Consider the following 14,146-nt stretch of genomic DNA (forward strand, 5'->3'; position numbering starts at 1 on the left):
CCGGCCCAGTTGCCCCCAACTGCCCTCCCCTGCCGGCCCAGTCCCCCCCACTGCCCTCCCCTGCAGGCCTGGCCTCCCTCAACTGCCCTCCCCTGCAGGCCTGGTCACCCACAACTGTCCTCCCCTGCTGGCCTGATCACCCACAACTGTCCCCACTTCCGGCCATCTTGTGGCTGCGGGTGCCGCCGTCTTTGAGGGAAGAGCAATTAACACATTCCCTCCTTATTGGCAATGGGCGCCACCATCTTTGAAGGCAGGGCAGCAATTAGCATATTCCCTCCTTATTGGCTGTGGGTGCCGCCATCTTTGCGATGGCATGAGGGTCAATTAGCATATTCCCTCTTTATTAGATAGGATGTTGTCAACAGACTCAAAACCCACATTAAAACAGCTGTTCAGTCTGGGCACGGTCTGCTGATTCAACTCCCTGGTTGGTTTGTTTCTCCTGAGAGCTGTAAGTATAGGCTTTGAGGCTGAAGAAAATAGATCTGTTTTCATTATAAATGTAACAATCACAATACCAAATTTGTAAGACAGAAATGAAGACTAAAAATCATCCTGGCTCACACCATATTAAGGGTGCTGGGTTTTTTTGTTTTGTTTTGTTTTAATATATTTTTATTGATTTCAGAGAGGAAGGGAGAGGGAGAGAGATAGAAACATCAATGATGAGAAAGAATCATTGATCTGCTGTCCCTGCATGCCCCAATCTGGGGATCAAGCCTGCAACCCAGGCATGTGCCCTGACTGGGAATCAAACCTACTTCATAGGTCAGTGCTCAACTATTGAGCCATGCCAGCCAGTGTGGCTTGGTGGTTGAGTGTCGACCCATGAACCAAGAGGTCGCCAGTTCCATTCCGTCAGGGCACATGCCCGAGTTGCTGACTCGATCCCTGGTAGGGGGCATGCAGGAGGCATCGATCAATCTTTCTCTCTCATTGATATTTCTATCTCTCTACTCCTCTCCCTTCCTCTCTCTAAAATCAATAAAGACATATAAAAAAAAACACCTAGATTTAAAAAATATATATATACATATATATATACACTTCTTTCCAACAACAAAAAGAAATAAAAATAAACAACAAAATATATATATATTTCCTTTCAAGCTTTTTTTCTATCATGAATATTCACAAGCACACAAATGTGTATAAGTTTTTATAGAGATTTTAAAAAACATAGCTGTAGACAATATGTAAGTAACAGATCTTGATTCCCCCCCTCCCCCCTCCACTTACCATTATATGAAAAGCATCATTCTGGTAGTTTTTAAATTAACTAATGAGCCCTAGCCAGTTTGGCTCAGTGGATAGAGCATCGACCTGTGGACTAAAGGGTCCCAGGTTCGATTCTGGTCAAGAGCACATGCCCAGGTTGCGGGCTCAATCCCCAGTGGGGAGCGTGCAGGAGGCAGCTAATCAATGATTCTCTCTCATCATTGATGTTTCTGTCTCTCCCTCTTTCTTCCTCTCTGAAATAATTAAAAATATATTTAAAAAACACTAATGAGTGGTTCTTTGGTATGCTTCTGGGTCTGCTTTGGAGTGTAGCAAACTTTGCTGAGTTTAATTTGGAGCTTGTGCACTCATGGAGCTCTTGCCTTCCAGCCGAGTGGGTTTGGACTGGGCGTGCTCCATGGCAGAGATCCTGCGGTCACTCAACAGTGCCCCATTGTGGCGCGACGTCATTGCCACCTTCACAGACCACTGCATCAAGCAGTTGCCTTTCCAGCTGAAGCACACCAACATCTTCAGCCTGCTAGTGCTGGTCGGCTTTCCCCAGGTATATCCCTCTGAAGGCCTGGCCACCTCTTTCTGTCTTCAGCACACACATCAAAGTCTCTATAGCATATATCTTTGGAATTTTTCCCCCTGTTGTATAATTGCCTTTATATAATATTGATATATTTTTTAAGATTATGAGATGATTTGTTTAACTTGCATTTTCAACAATTTAGTCATTTGATTCATTTTGCTAGCCAGTAGTTGGCTTTGAAAAATAGTAACTATAATACAGTAAATTACAAAGCACTTCAAAGTACAATTGTTTTTCACTTTGGCATTCATTTTGATCTCATTTCTAATCTTCATATCTCTCAACTGGTTGGGACAAAGAGGACTGTGAAATCATGGCTTCTTCATCCAGCAAGCACTTAAACCAGTTCTATGCCAGGCCTGTGTCAGGCTCTGGACTTGGAGATGGGAAGAACCCCATCCTTGAATGCTTCTGGAAGTCAGGACACAAGCAAAAGGGACTGGACTTGTGTTTAATTAAGTACTTTTTCCTGTTTCTTTGTGCTATTGATTTGCTTTTTCTGTCTCTCTCTTTCATGTTCTAGGTTCTCTGTGTGGGGACCCGCTGTGTATATATGGATAATGCCAATGAGCCACATAATGTGATCATCTTGAAGCACTTTACTGAGAAAAACAGGGCTGTGATTGTTGACGTCAAAACCCGGAAAAGGAAAACAGGTCCTAATCATAATTATTTCTTCTAAAAATGGAAGAAAGTTGTATAATCTCTGCATATATGTTTTATGGTCAAATTGAAACAAGGTTCCATGTGCACTTGAAGAAAATATATATACTTGTGTTGTTGGTGGAGTGTCCTTTTGACAGTATTTAGGTCAAGTCAATTGATAGTGTTGTTTAAGTCTTCTATGTTCTTACTGATTTTCTATCCTTACAATTACTGAGATAGAAATGTGTTGAAGTTTCCAACTGTAATTATGTGTATGTCTATTTCTCATTTCATTCTGGAATGTCCCTTTTTATCTCTGATAATATTCCTTGTTCTGGCTATCTACTTTAATGTTTATGTGGCCTCTCTAGTTTTTTTTTATTACTAACATTTGCATGGCATATCTTTTTCCATCCTTTCACTTTAATCTACCTATACCTACATTTAAAGTGGATTTCTTATAGATAGCACATAGTATAGTCTTCATTTTTAATCCAATCTGACAATCCTTGCCTTTTAATTGAGATGTTTAGACTGTTTACATTTAAAAACAGTTATCAAGATAGTTGAGTTTAACTCTGTTCTCTTCCTGATTTTTAAAATTATTTGTCTTGTCTGTTCTTTGTGCCTTTTTTTTTTCTCATCTTCTGCCTTTTGGATTGAGTTTTTTTATTTCATTTTATCCCTACTATTGGCTTGTAAACTATAACTCTTTATTTATTTTAGTGCTTGCTCTAGGGCCGTGGTCGGCAAACTGCGGCTCGCGGCTTTATTTATTTTAGTGATTGCTCTAGGGCCGTGGTCAGCAAACTGCGGTTCGCGAGCCACATGCGGTTCTTTGGCCCCTTGAGTGTGGCTCTTCCTAAGCCTTAGGAGTACCCTAATTAAGTTAATAACAGTGTACCTATCTATATAGTTTAAGTTTAAAAAATTTGGCTCTCAAAAGAAATTTCAATCGTTGTGCTGTTGATATTTGGCTCTGTTGACTAATGAGTTTGCCAACTGCTGCTCTAGGGTTTATAATAGTTTACCTTCAAATAATTTTTTAGTGGTTGAGATACGGTTTATAATATTCACCCTTAACTCATCATAGTCTGCCTTCAAATAATAAATATTATACCACTTCACGTATAGTGAAGACACACAGATTTTATATTTTTATCCCCCATCCTTTGTGCTACTATTGTCACAAATTTTACTTCTATGTGACATAAACATACCAATACATTATTTTTGTTTTAAAAAGCCAGACACTTTAAAAGACATTTAAAAATGAGAAAACAATGTTTTTCATGTTTAGCCATATGTTTACCATTCCTGGTGCCCTTCATTCCTTTGTGTAGGTTCAAATTTCCACTGGTATTTTTTTTCTTTAGCCTGGTAAACTTCCCTTAACATTTCTTGTAGTGAAAGTCTGCTGCTACAAAATCTTTGTTTTGGTTTGTCCTACCAAATCAAAGAAATATTTATTTTGACTTTATATTTGAGAGATAATTTTATTGAGCTAAATATGCTCGCTGAGAGGTTTTTTTGTGTGAATATTTTAAAGATATTGATCCATTTTCTTTGGGCTTGCATAGTTTCTGCCACAAAGTTTGCTGTCATTCTCTGTTATTCTTCATAGTGTGCCTAATGTGTGTGTGTGTGTGTTTGCCTCCATTCTGACTTTATTAATAGTTTTGGTTTTATAACACTTGGTAGGGTAAGTGTTCCCCAGCCAGACAGAATATCCATTCTCATAAAACATTCAGGTAAAGAAGACACAAATTATTTGCATTCTCTGGTTAAACAGTCCAATGTTCATAATCCCATCAACCCTTTCTTTGGTAGAACCTTTATGTTCTCTCAATCTAATTGTAGCCCATGGCCAGGGCTTCACCAGTGGATTTTGGTACGACAGTTTGTGGGGTTCCCTTGTCAAGGAGTCCAGAAACTTCTCTTCTTCACATTCTGGCCATTTTATCCACTCTAGTGCAGAGACTTTGGGTCCCCAGTTAAGGGTTGAGTCCAGGGACCCTGGTCTTTTTGTCAGCTTTCATCTTAATTCCTCTCCCAAACCATTGCTTGAAGCAATTGCAGGTCAGATTTCTCATTATAATCTTGGAATCTTCGTTTTCAAAATGTCTCCAAACCAGGATAAATAAAGCAGACTTCTTTGGGGCTCTTGTGTGGGGTCCTTTTGGCCTGCACCACCTTGTGTAGTAATGTGTTAAAATCTTTGCTTGAACCCCATCAGTGCCCATTTTATTCATATCTAATCATCAAGGGTATAGGTGTTATGCGCTGGGCCAGGGCTGCTGTGGTTGGGGTCGAAGCATTGGGTTCAGTGGCATGGATTCTGGGCAGCTCCATCAGCTGAGATTAACATAGTCAAAGACTGAGGGAGTTCTTAGTGACAAAAGCTTTGGGTGTCCCTAATAGCCATGAGGGCTGCTTGAGTGTTTGGTGGTGAAAGCTGCTGGGGTCTTCTGCTCTCCTTTTCCTCCAAAGGAAGAGATCACAGCTGAGGGGATCCCTTTTGGTGGAAAGTTATTGCTATAATGTGTCTTTTTTTCTCTGATCGCTTTTAACATTTTTCTCTTAATCACTGGTTTTTAGCATTTAAAAAAGTATTTTTATTGATTTCAGAGAGAGGAAGGGAGAGGGAGAAAGAGATAGAAACATCAATGATGAGAGAATAATTGATCAGCTGCCTCCTGCACACCCCCTACTAGGGGTTGAGTTCGAAACCCGGCATGTGCCCTGACTGGATCAAACCATGACCTCTTGGTTCATAGGTCGATGCTCAACCACTGACCCATACCAGCTGGTGGTTTTTAGCACTTTGATTATGTTGCACCCTGGCATGATTTTCTTTGTTTCTTCAGCTTGGGGATTTATTGAACTTCTAGCTTTGTAGATTTATAGTTTTCATCAAATTTGGAAACATTTTAATCATTATATCTTCAAACAGTTTTTTTGCCCCCCACTAGGACACTTTCACTCTCACTTGTGGGAAGACAAAATATTCCCAGCTCTCCTGAGTTCCAAGAACTGTTTTGCCTATTGTTTTTTGGTAGACTTTTAAAAAAAATAAGTTGTTTCCTATATGGATAATTTCCTTTCACATTTGTGAGATCAGTACTCAGCCAAAGACTCCTGAGGGTTGGTCTCTCTCTCTCTCTTTCTCTCTCTCCCTCCCTCCCTCCCTCCCTTCCTCTCTCCCCCTTTCTTCCTCCCTCTTCCTCTTTCTCTCCATCTCTCTTCTCTGTGATATACTGCCCCGTAAATTCTAGCTGCCTTGATTTCCTTGAATACTGACCTCTATCTCCTCAGTTCATTGACTGCTGGACTCTGCTTGGATTTTCACTCCTTGCTCCGAAGCCTGGAAATTTATCTTTAGATTAGAAGCCTGGTGCATGAAATTCATGCACAGGTGTGGTCCCTAGGCCTGGCTGGCAATCGAAGCGCGAGTGTCTGGCATGGAAGGGCAGGTCCCAGCTGACCTCTGGGCTCTGGGCAGCACCTGGGCCCCCAGGCCCCTGTGCACCTCCTTCCCCCTGAGTCATGGTGCCCAAGTCCCCACGCGGAGATGTGGTGAGCGTGGTCAGACGCTGTGGGCCTGGGTGCAGCCTGGGCCTCTGGGCCGCCCAGCAGTGCTGCACAGAAGCCGGGCGGGCAGCACACTCTCTCCCGGCCGGCCTTGCAGACCAGCTCCTATATGAACCCACAGGGAGCCTGACCAGCCCCTGTGGTCCCAGTGGCTCACCAGGAAGAGGCCGCGCAGGTGCGGGGCAGGCGCCTGAGCAGGAGGGCTTCCCCGGTGCACAAGCCCTGGTGTCCCGGGGGAGAGTAGCAGGGGGAGTGAGAGTGAGCTTGGTGAACACACCACATTCTCACCGCACCTCCGTCCCGTCACCCTCGCCCCCAGGTAGCCAGCGAGAGGTCGCAGCACTTCACCCATACCCTCTGTGTTCCACACCGCCCCCTGGTGGTCAGTGCACGTCATAGTTGACTCCCGGTCTCCCAGTCAAAAGACTGCCCAAGGGGGCCAATTTACATATTAGGCTTTTATTATATAGGATAGCCAGACCTATTGGAGGGCTCACCTGGTTTTTGTCCCTTCTCTCAGGGATCATAGTCTTGTACTACCTGTTGTCCGATGTCTGCAAACCATTGTTTCATATATTTTCAGTGTTCTGGTTGTTGAAGGTAGAAGAATAAATCAGATCCCTTAGTCTTGCTTGGAAGTGGAAGTCTCTTGTGTACTATATTTAAGAATAACGTTTAACAACCTTTGTCTTCTTTTGGATGGAACTTGTTTGTGCACAGTAGTAGGAATATTAATTTCCTCTTTCAGTTGCTTGGTGAATAGGTGGCCCAGTACCATTTTTGTGCTACCCTGCAAGCTGGCCTTAAATATAACAGCTAAGTTTGAAACCAGGAGATTTTGGGGGCTTGCATTTATTGCTTCCATAAGGCACATTGCTGGGGAAGAAACTTAGCTGCAGGAGGCATTAACTGTACTTTCGATGCCTTCTTTTCCTGCCTGACATCACCCTTCAGTGAAGGACTACCAGCTGGTCCAGAAAGGAGGACAGGAATGCAGTGACTCTCAGGCCCAGTTGAGCCAATATTCCCAGCACTTTGCCTTTATCGCCAGTCACCTTCTGCAAACCAGCATGGACAGCCATTGTCCTGAGGCAGTGGAAGCAACTTGGGTTCTGTCCCTGGCCCTCAAAGGATTATATAAAACACTAAAGGTAATGGTGAGCTTCTTCCATTTGCTACTGAATCTGGCTGTGATTTAACATCTGCAGGGCATTAACTAGGAAGAAATGCCATCTGGTTTCAATGGAGGCTTAACTATAGGATTTTGATTACTTTTAAAAATGGTTGGGGCCTTGCACAAGGATAGCTTTAAAGCAGAAACAGAGTTTTCCTGATAGTTGGTTTTCTGTAGTTGTTCAGTACTGTTTTATGGGACCACTGTCTAATGGGCACAGAACCTTGGAAGATGAGAAGAAAAATGGACTGAATGTCTTCCCTCTGAACCATAGCTTCTTCTGGTTCATCATAGGATAAGAAGAAGGGAAGAATAAAGGGGCAAGCATCCCATGGCATCTTTGAGTAATAGGTTTGTCAGTTGGGGTGGGAGGAGGCAGACAAGTTAAAGAGCTGGGCCGTAGTTGGTGTGGAGATGAGAAGCCTTGACGTATGGGGAACATAGTTCCTCTGCTCCCTGAGGGGCATGGATGAGAAGGAAGGGGTCAGTTTAGGATGATCTTCCCAACAGAACTAGCCATAAAACAAGGATTTCATTTAAAAAGTTTGTTCCTTGACTTTGACAGCGCTGGCGAGGAAGCCATGGAAAGACTCCAGCACCACAGGGAGACTGGATTAGAGAGCATTTCAGCTCTGGCCCAGCCCTGAGAATTTGTAGTTTTAGGATTGACACTATGCATCTACTACTTATTGATATCATGGCATTTATCACAATCTGCTATGGTTTTAGTTGTTTGCATTATAGTAGGTGAGAGAATATAATAAACTCCCTGAGGGCAGAGACCATTTTTGTTTTTGAATCCTTCATTCAATGCCAGATAGAACTGAGTTGTAGTTTTGAACTAGAAAGAAGGTCCTTGATCTCATGGAGCTTATAGTCTAAACTGCAAGAGAGACAACAAAGAGCCTGCAAGGAAAACTGTCATGAGTCAGAAAAAGCCTTTTTGAGAAGATGAAATTTAAGGTGACAGATAAGAATATGGGTAGGGTGTTGCATGATGGGAGAGTAGCAAACTCCAGGAACAGGCATGTTTGTCAGGAAGCAGAAAGAACACCTCCAGGGATTCAGGATAGTATAGAAGAGGCAGATGAGACCACAGAAGCAGGCAGGGATCCTATAGGTCAGTGATGGCGAACCTTTTGAGCTCGACGTGTCAGCATTTTGTAAAACCCTAACTTAACTCTGGTGCCGTGTCACATATAGAAATTTTTTGATATTTGCAACCATAGTAAAACAAAGATTTATATTTTTGATATTTATTTTATATATTTAAATGCCATTTAACAAAGAAAAATCAACCAAAAAAATGAGTTCGCATGTCACCCCTGACACGCGTGTCATAGGTTCACCATCACTGCTCTAGGTCCTTGTCAACTCTTTAGTTTAAAGAGCAGTGGGAAGCTTTTGGAAGGTAGCAAGCAGGAGAGGGATAAAAAAACTTCTGTTGTTAGCACAGGACTTAGCACACAGGATGTATTAGGCTTCAGAATATTTGTTGAATGAATGAATTGGAGAGTGAATGAACAGACATAGGTTATGGCTAAGGTTCAGAGTTCATTCGTCCTTCTGATTCTTCACTTAAGAGTAACCTTGGGCCACTAGCTGAGACTGGGTTCTGAAGGCTTGCTTCTCCCTAGTGATCCTTAGCTTCTTCATTCTGAGGCAGTTGCAAATCATTCTTTTTCTGTTTGGCAGGCTCATGATTTTGAAGAGACCCATGCTACCTTCCTTCAGACTGATTTGCTGAAGCTACTGGTGAAAAAGTGCAGCAAAGGGACTGGTTTCAGTAAAACGTGGCTCCTCCGGGACCTGGAAGTAAGGGATGAGGGTGGCTCCTCCTGCTGCCAACTGGTGCAGATTTCCTGGCCGAGAGTTAGAGTATCAGTTACAGCTGGTTCTTCCCGTGCACTCTCCCTCTGTGCAGTTGTTAACTGTGTCTTGTATTGTCTTCCCTTTTCAAATAGGGATATGACACCTGTCCTCCCGTCAGGGAAAATGAATTTGATGTTTGTTTAAAGAACATTGGAAGAGAAGTATTTTGTATGGAAATATTCTATCATGATAATAAAGTGTTCCCTTGATTATTATTTCCCTTTAAAGTTCCTTTGAGCTAAGATGAGTTTCTAAATTTGTCCTCACTTTTATTTTTTGTAGGATGTTAGTTGATATTCTCATTTTATTACTATTCCCCATAGGCTTTAGGTTGTTCTTAATAGAATTTTTATAGTTCCCTGTGGAGTTTCTATATCAAGTGTCAGCTTCAGGTCCAGGAAAGGCTGCTGCTATGTAAGAGGTGTTCAGTACCCTTGCTCAGCCCACAGAGGCCTGAACTTGAAGAAACAGCTTGTAGTTGCCACTGTGCTGGAACATATTAATGGATAACCTGGAGAGCATGTGAGCTCTTGTTCTTAGGAAATATTTTAAATTAAATTATTTTTTATTATTTAAACAATAGAACCATATTGCAGAAAATTTGAAAAATAGAAAAAGAAAAACTCTAAATTTTATCCCCAAACACAGCTACCTGTTTTTTTCCTTTGTATCTATGATAGATAGATAGATAGATAGATAGATAGATAGAGATTGCAAAATGAGCATGGTGTACAATAAATTGAGATCATATCATGGCCATTTTTCTAAGTTGCTAGTTTTCATAATCATGATTTTTAATGGCTGCATATGATATGTGAAGGTAGATTTCAGTTTTTTGCCATTAATGCTTCCTTGACCATATCATGAATATAATTTTTAACATATTTTACATTATTCCTCAAAGATGAGTTACTGGGTCAGAGACCAAACATTCTTATAGCTCTTTATGTAAATAACCGTCTACCTTCACATACCATATGCAACCATTAGAAATGGTATTATGAAAACTAGCAACTTAGAAAAATGGCCATCAGATTCTCTCAGTTCACCAACATGCATTCTAAAAGCATGATATCAATTTACACGGTCAGTGGCAAAGTTAATAAAGTTCCCTCATAGTTTTAGTTAGCATTTCTTTTATTATAAGTATAATTGAACATGTTTTTGTGTTTCTTTTCTAATTATACATTCTTTTTGTGAATCCTGACATCTTTTAAAAAGTTAGGTCAAATATTTTCTACCCTTTGAGCATTAAGGATCTGGGTAATCTTCTCACCCACCACTCACTCACTCTCCTGCCCTGCCTCATTTTCTTTCGGTGCAGATCTTGTCCATCATGCTGTACTCCTCAAAGAAGGAGATCAACACTTTGGCTGAGCATGGAGACTTGGAGTCAGATGAGCGAGGGGACCAAGAGGAGGAGGTGGAACGGTCCGTCAGCAGCCCGAGTGAGCCAGAGCAGAAAAAGCTAGACCCTCTGGAAAGCCTGGATGAGCCCACCAGAATATGTTTCCTGGTATGTTCTTAGGTCATGGCGTGGCCCGAGACAGGGACTTTAAGGGATGGATTCTCTTTGGCTTGGACTATGTTTTAGCCTCCACGTCCTGAGAATCACTTTCTGCAGACTCAGTCTGTATTGTGCAGAACCATTGCAGAAGAATGGAAAGGCCCTTCCAACAGTACATCTTAACGTTTTTGGTTCATGGGCCCAAAACCTGTAGATCATTTCTCCTATAAAATACACATTGAAATATATATGTACAATTTTGCATGTAATTTCCAACCCCATCCATAAACTTCCAAATGATAGTTCTTCCTCATAGTTTCTCAGACATACTGTCTTACTTTCCCTGGATAACCCACTCTTCCTCAGAATGATGTGAAAATGGGGGAGGGCATGACCTCAAAGGGTCTAATTATATGAAGAGTAAACAGTATGAGATGGATATCTGAAAAACAAGTACAGTTTTTTAAAAATCAAAAGTACAGTATACTTAGACTTATGCGCCAGTTATCAAACTTGAGTGCAAGGCAGTGACAGAGAAGCTAGCAATAAATACAGTGTGGTGGGTAGTTATTGATGTTAGCATTGCATTCTGTTGACATATTTCTTTTGGTGTTTCTGTGTTTTATATTTTCCTTTGAATTTATAATAGTAATGCAGAGTTTACAAATCCATGTTTTAGGGTTTATAACTCTATATGCTTTAAGTACCCATATGGTGTTCTTAAATTATTACCTGTGGTAACTTTAGAACATAATAGTTTTATCACTTTTGAGTTTAGATGGTCAATAACGTGTTAAAGCACATTAAATTGTCTCTCTCCTACTTCCTCCCCGTGGCCTTCAGATGGCTCACGATGCCCTCAATGCCCCTCTGCACATTCTCCGGGCCATCTACGAGCTACAGATGAAAAGGACCGACTCGTTCTTCCTGGAGGTCCAGAAGAGGTAAGGGCGGTCTGGGTGCAGCTGAAGTGCAGTGAGTGTGAGAACACGCGAGGCAGGACTGCGCTAACCTCCTGCCAGCGGGGTCTGGAGAAAAGCTCCTGACAGGCCCAGCGCTGGTGCGGAGCTGGTCGTCAGCGCTTCATACAGGGATCGGAAAGCTGGCTGTGCTGCACTGCACATCATCCTGAATTGTGTTGTATGTTCCTCTGGAAAAACTTCACATTTCTTAGAGGAAACTCATTATGGATGCAGGAATGGAGACAGACACCGAGGTTTCTCTCTGATGTCATCCCAGGGAACACAGCGCAGAGCGGGACCTTCTTATCAAAAGTGTTGTTTTGGTTGTTCGTTTTTCACCACTGCATATTATACCCATTTTTGTTTTTTTCAAGAACTATTATACAGTTAACAATATATGCCTTTCTCTTGGTTAGGAAGTTCAGAGCTAGTTCTTGGGCCCAGCTCTTAAATTTGTGTAGAACTTTGCCTATTTGCAACTAATCCCCTCCTCTGTCCCCATATTCTAGTTTTGACTTCCTATTCTAATTTATATCCAATTCCAGTTTAATATTTCTTTTAATTTTTATTTCATATTTCTGTTTTTCTATATGTATTTATTCCAAATGGCCCCAAATCTTTTGTGAGATGCAGCAGGGTTGCATCGTGTAGGGCATAGCCAAAGCTGTTGTAGCTGAGACACCCAGAAATATCATAGGTCCAGAAAGATAGGATTTGTTTTTGCTGTCAGGGAACAGCCCGAGGTGGGCAGCAGTCCGGGGTGAGTGGGCAGCCCTGCTCCACAAACGACCCTCTTTTGTTCTCATCCGTGTAGTCCAAGCTGGCTCACCCACACCACCTCTCTGTTCCAGCCCAGAGGAAAGGGGGAAGGTAGGGAAAGGAGCACATTCTTAGAGCTGTTGTCTGAGGATGGGCTTCAGAAGTGGCGCACATCACCTCACTGCCCTCCCGTTGGTAAGAACCTAGTCGCATCACTCCATCTGACTGCAAAGGGTCCTGGGGACCATGTCTCCAGCTAGATGATTCTGTAGCTTGCTAAAACTCCCGGGAACTTTGTTCTAAACGAAAGGATAGATGGATCCTGAGGGACAGTTTGGATTCTCTGCCACAAGGAATACATGCACATCTGCGTGCACGAATAAATGAACACTGTGAATCTAGTTTGCAAAATATGGGAAGTCATGTAATTGTGAAGTAACGTTTCTGATAAGTTTTACTGCAAGGTAAACTCTGGCCTGGCTGTACCTTATGTCCCAGCTTTGTGCTCCTTCTCTTCAGGTTTGATGGCGATGAGCTCACCACGGATGAAAGGATACGGGCCCTGGCTCAGAAGTGGCAGCCCAGTAGGAGCCTGAGACTGGAGGAGCAGAGTGCCAAAGCTGTGGATACAGACATGATTATCTTACCGTGCTTGGTATGTTGCCTCCACTTGGAAAAAATGGTCTCTCCCTGACCCCACCCCACCCCTACTTGTGAAAAGGCAGACCTCTGTAATGTGGTCTTTGGGTTTGCAGTCCCAGCCCACTCGCTGTGACAAGGCCACGGCTGAATCAAACCCCGTGACCCAGAAGCTGATCTCCAGCACAGAGAGTGAACTGCAGCAGAGCTACGCCAAGCAGCGGCGTACTAAGAGCGCCGCCCTCCTGCACAAGGAACTGAACTGCAAGAGCAAGAGGGCAGTCCGGGACTACCTTTTCCGGGTGAATGAGGCCACGGCAATCCTGTATGCCCGCCATGTGCTCGCATCCTTGCTTGCTGAGTGGCCTGGGCACGTGCCAGTGAGCGAGGACATCCTGGAGCTAAGTGGCCCTGCCCATATGACCTACATTTTTGACATGTTCATGCAGCTGGAAGAAAAGCACCGGTGGGAGAAGGTAATTAAGCAGGCCAAGCTGGGCACTCACCCCTCTCACTCCTCCTCTGTCCTCTCCCCACCACAGACCCCAAGTGTTTGAACAGCCTTCCTCCAGCAAGTGCCTTCCTGGAGTGAGCTCACGTGTGTGGCTGTAGGACTCCCCAGCAGGCGTGAATGCAACACAGGCAGGGTAGGGTCACTGTTGAACTCTCCCAACTACTGGCCTAGAGCTGAGCTCATAGCCTAGGACAGACTTGGTGCTCAGAGTGTTTGGAGAAATGATCCCATAAAACTTGTCTTTGCAGTTTTCCCTTTTTGTTCTCACACTTTCAAGTCTCTCTTTGATAGCCTGTCTTTTCTTGTGTTCCTAGCATCTCACTTAGTGAGCCCAGGGCACAAGGTTAATTACAAGTCTGGTAGCCTGTTCCCATCCTACAGGAAACCTCCCAGGGCGGTTTGTGTCTTGTCTTTTCAACCATTGTTTCTAGAATGTCTACCCCAGGTCAGACCCGCTGCCAGCATTTGTACCTGTATTACATTGTGACCAGAGGTGAGGAAATCAAGCGGGGAGGTTTCTCCAAGGCTTCCAGCTTCTGGGTGGCAGACATGGGGCTCACCAGGGCCTGTCTGTGCATCCTCTTAAGTCCAGTGCTCTAATTTAAAGTTCAGCTGTGACAGGTGGAGGCCATTTTTTATTTTCTTTTTAAATCAAATCTTCAAC

General features: G+C 43.0%; 1 protein-coding gene across 2 annotated transcripts in view; it reads left to right on the forward strand.

The window, feature by feature from the left end:
- The window catches only part of ZZEF1 (zinc finger, ZZ-type with EF-hand domain 1), a 106,996-nt gene that overhangs the window by 79,004 nt on the left and 13,846 nt on the right, over nt 1-14,146 (forward strand). For both annotated transcript variants that reach the window (XM_014541948.1, XM_014541947.1), the window contains exons 41-48: nt 1,612-1,786; nt 2,343-2,475; nt 7,010-7,206; nt 8,925-9,044; nt 10,426-10,617; nt 11,452-11,552; nt 12,849-12,984; nt 13,085-13,444. In XM_014541948.1, coding sequence (XP_014397434.1) covers nt 1,612-1,786; nt 2,343-2,475; nt 7,010-7,206; nt 8,925-9,044; nt 10,426-10,617; nt 11,452-11,552; nt 12,849-12,984; nt 13,085-13,444 — 1,414 coding nt within the window. The remainder of the gene's footprint in view (nt 1-1,611; nt 1,787-2,342; nt 2,476-7,009; nt 7,207-8,924; nt 9,045-10,425; nt 10,618-11,451; nt 11,553-12,848; nt 12,985-13,084; nt 13,445-14,146) is intronic.

This window comes from Myotis brandtii, unplaced genomic scaffold (genome assembly GCF_000412655.1).
Source record: "Myotis brandtii unplaced genomic scaffold, ASM41265v1 scaffold284, whole genome shotgun sequence".
Classification (NCBI taxonomy): Eukaryota; Metazoa; Chordata; class Mammalia; order Chiroptera; family Vespertilionidae; genus Myotis; species Myotis brandtii.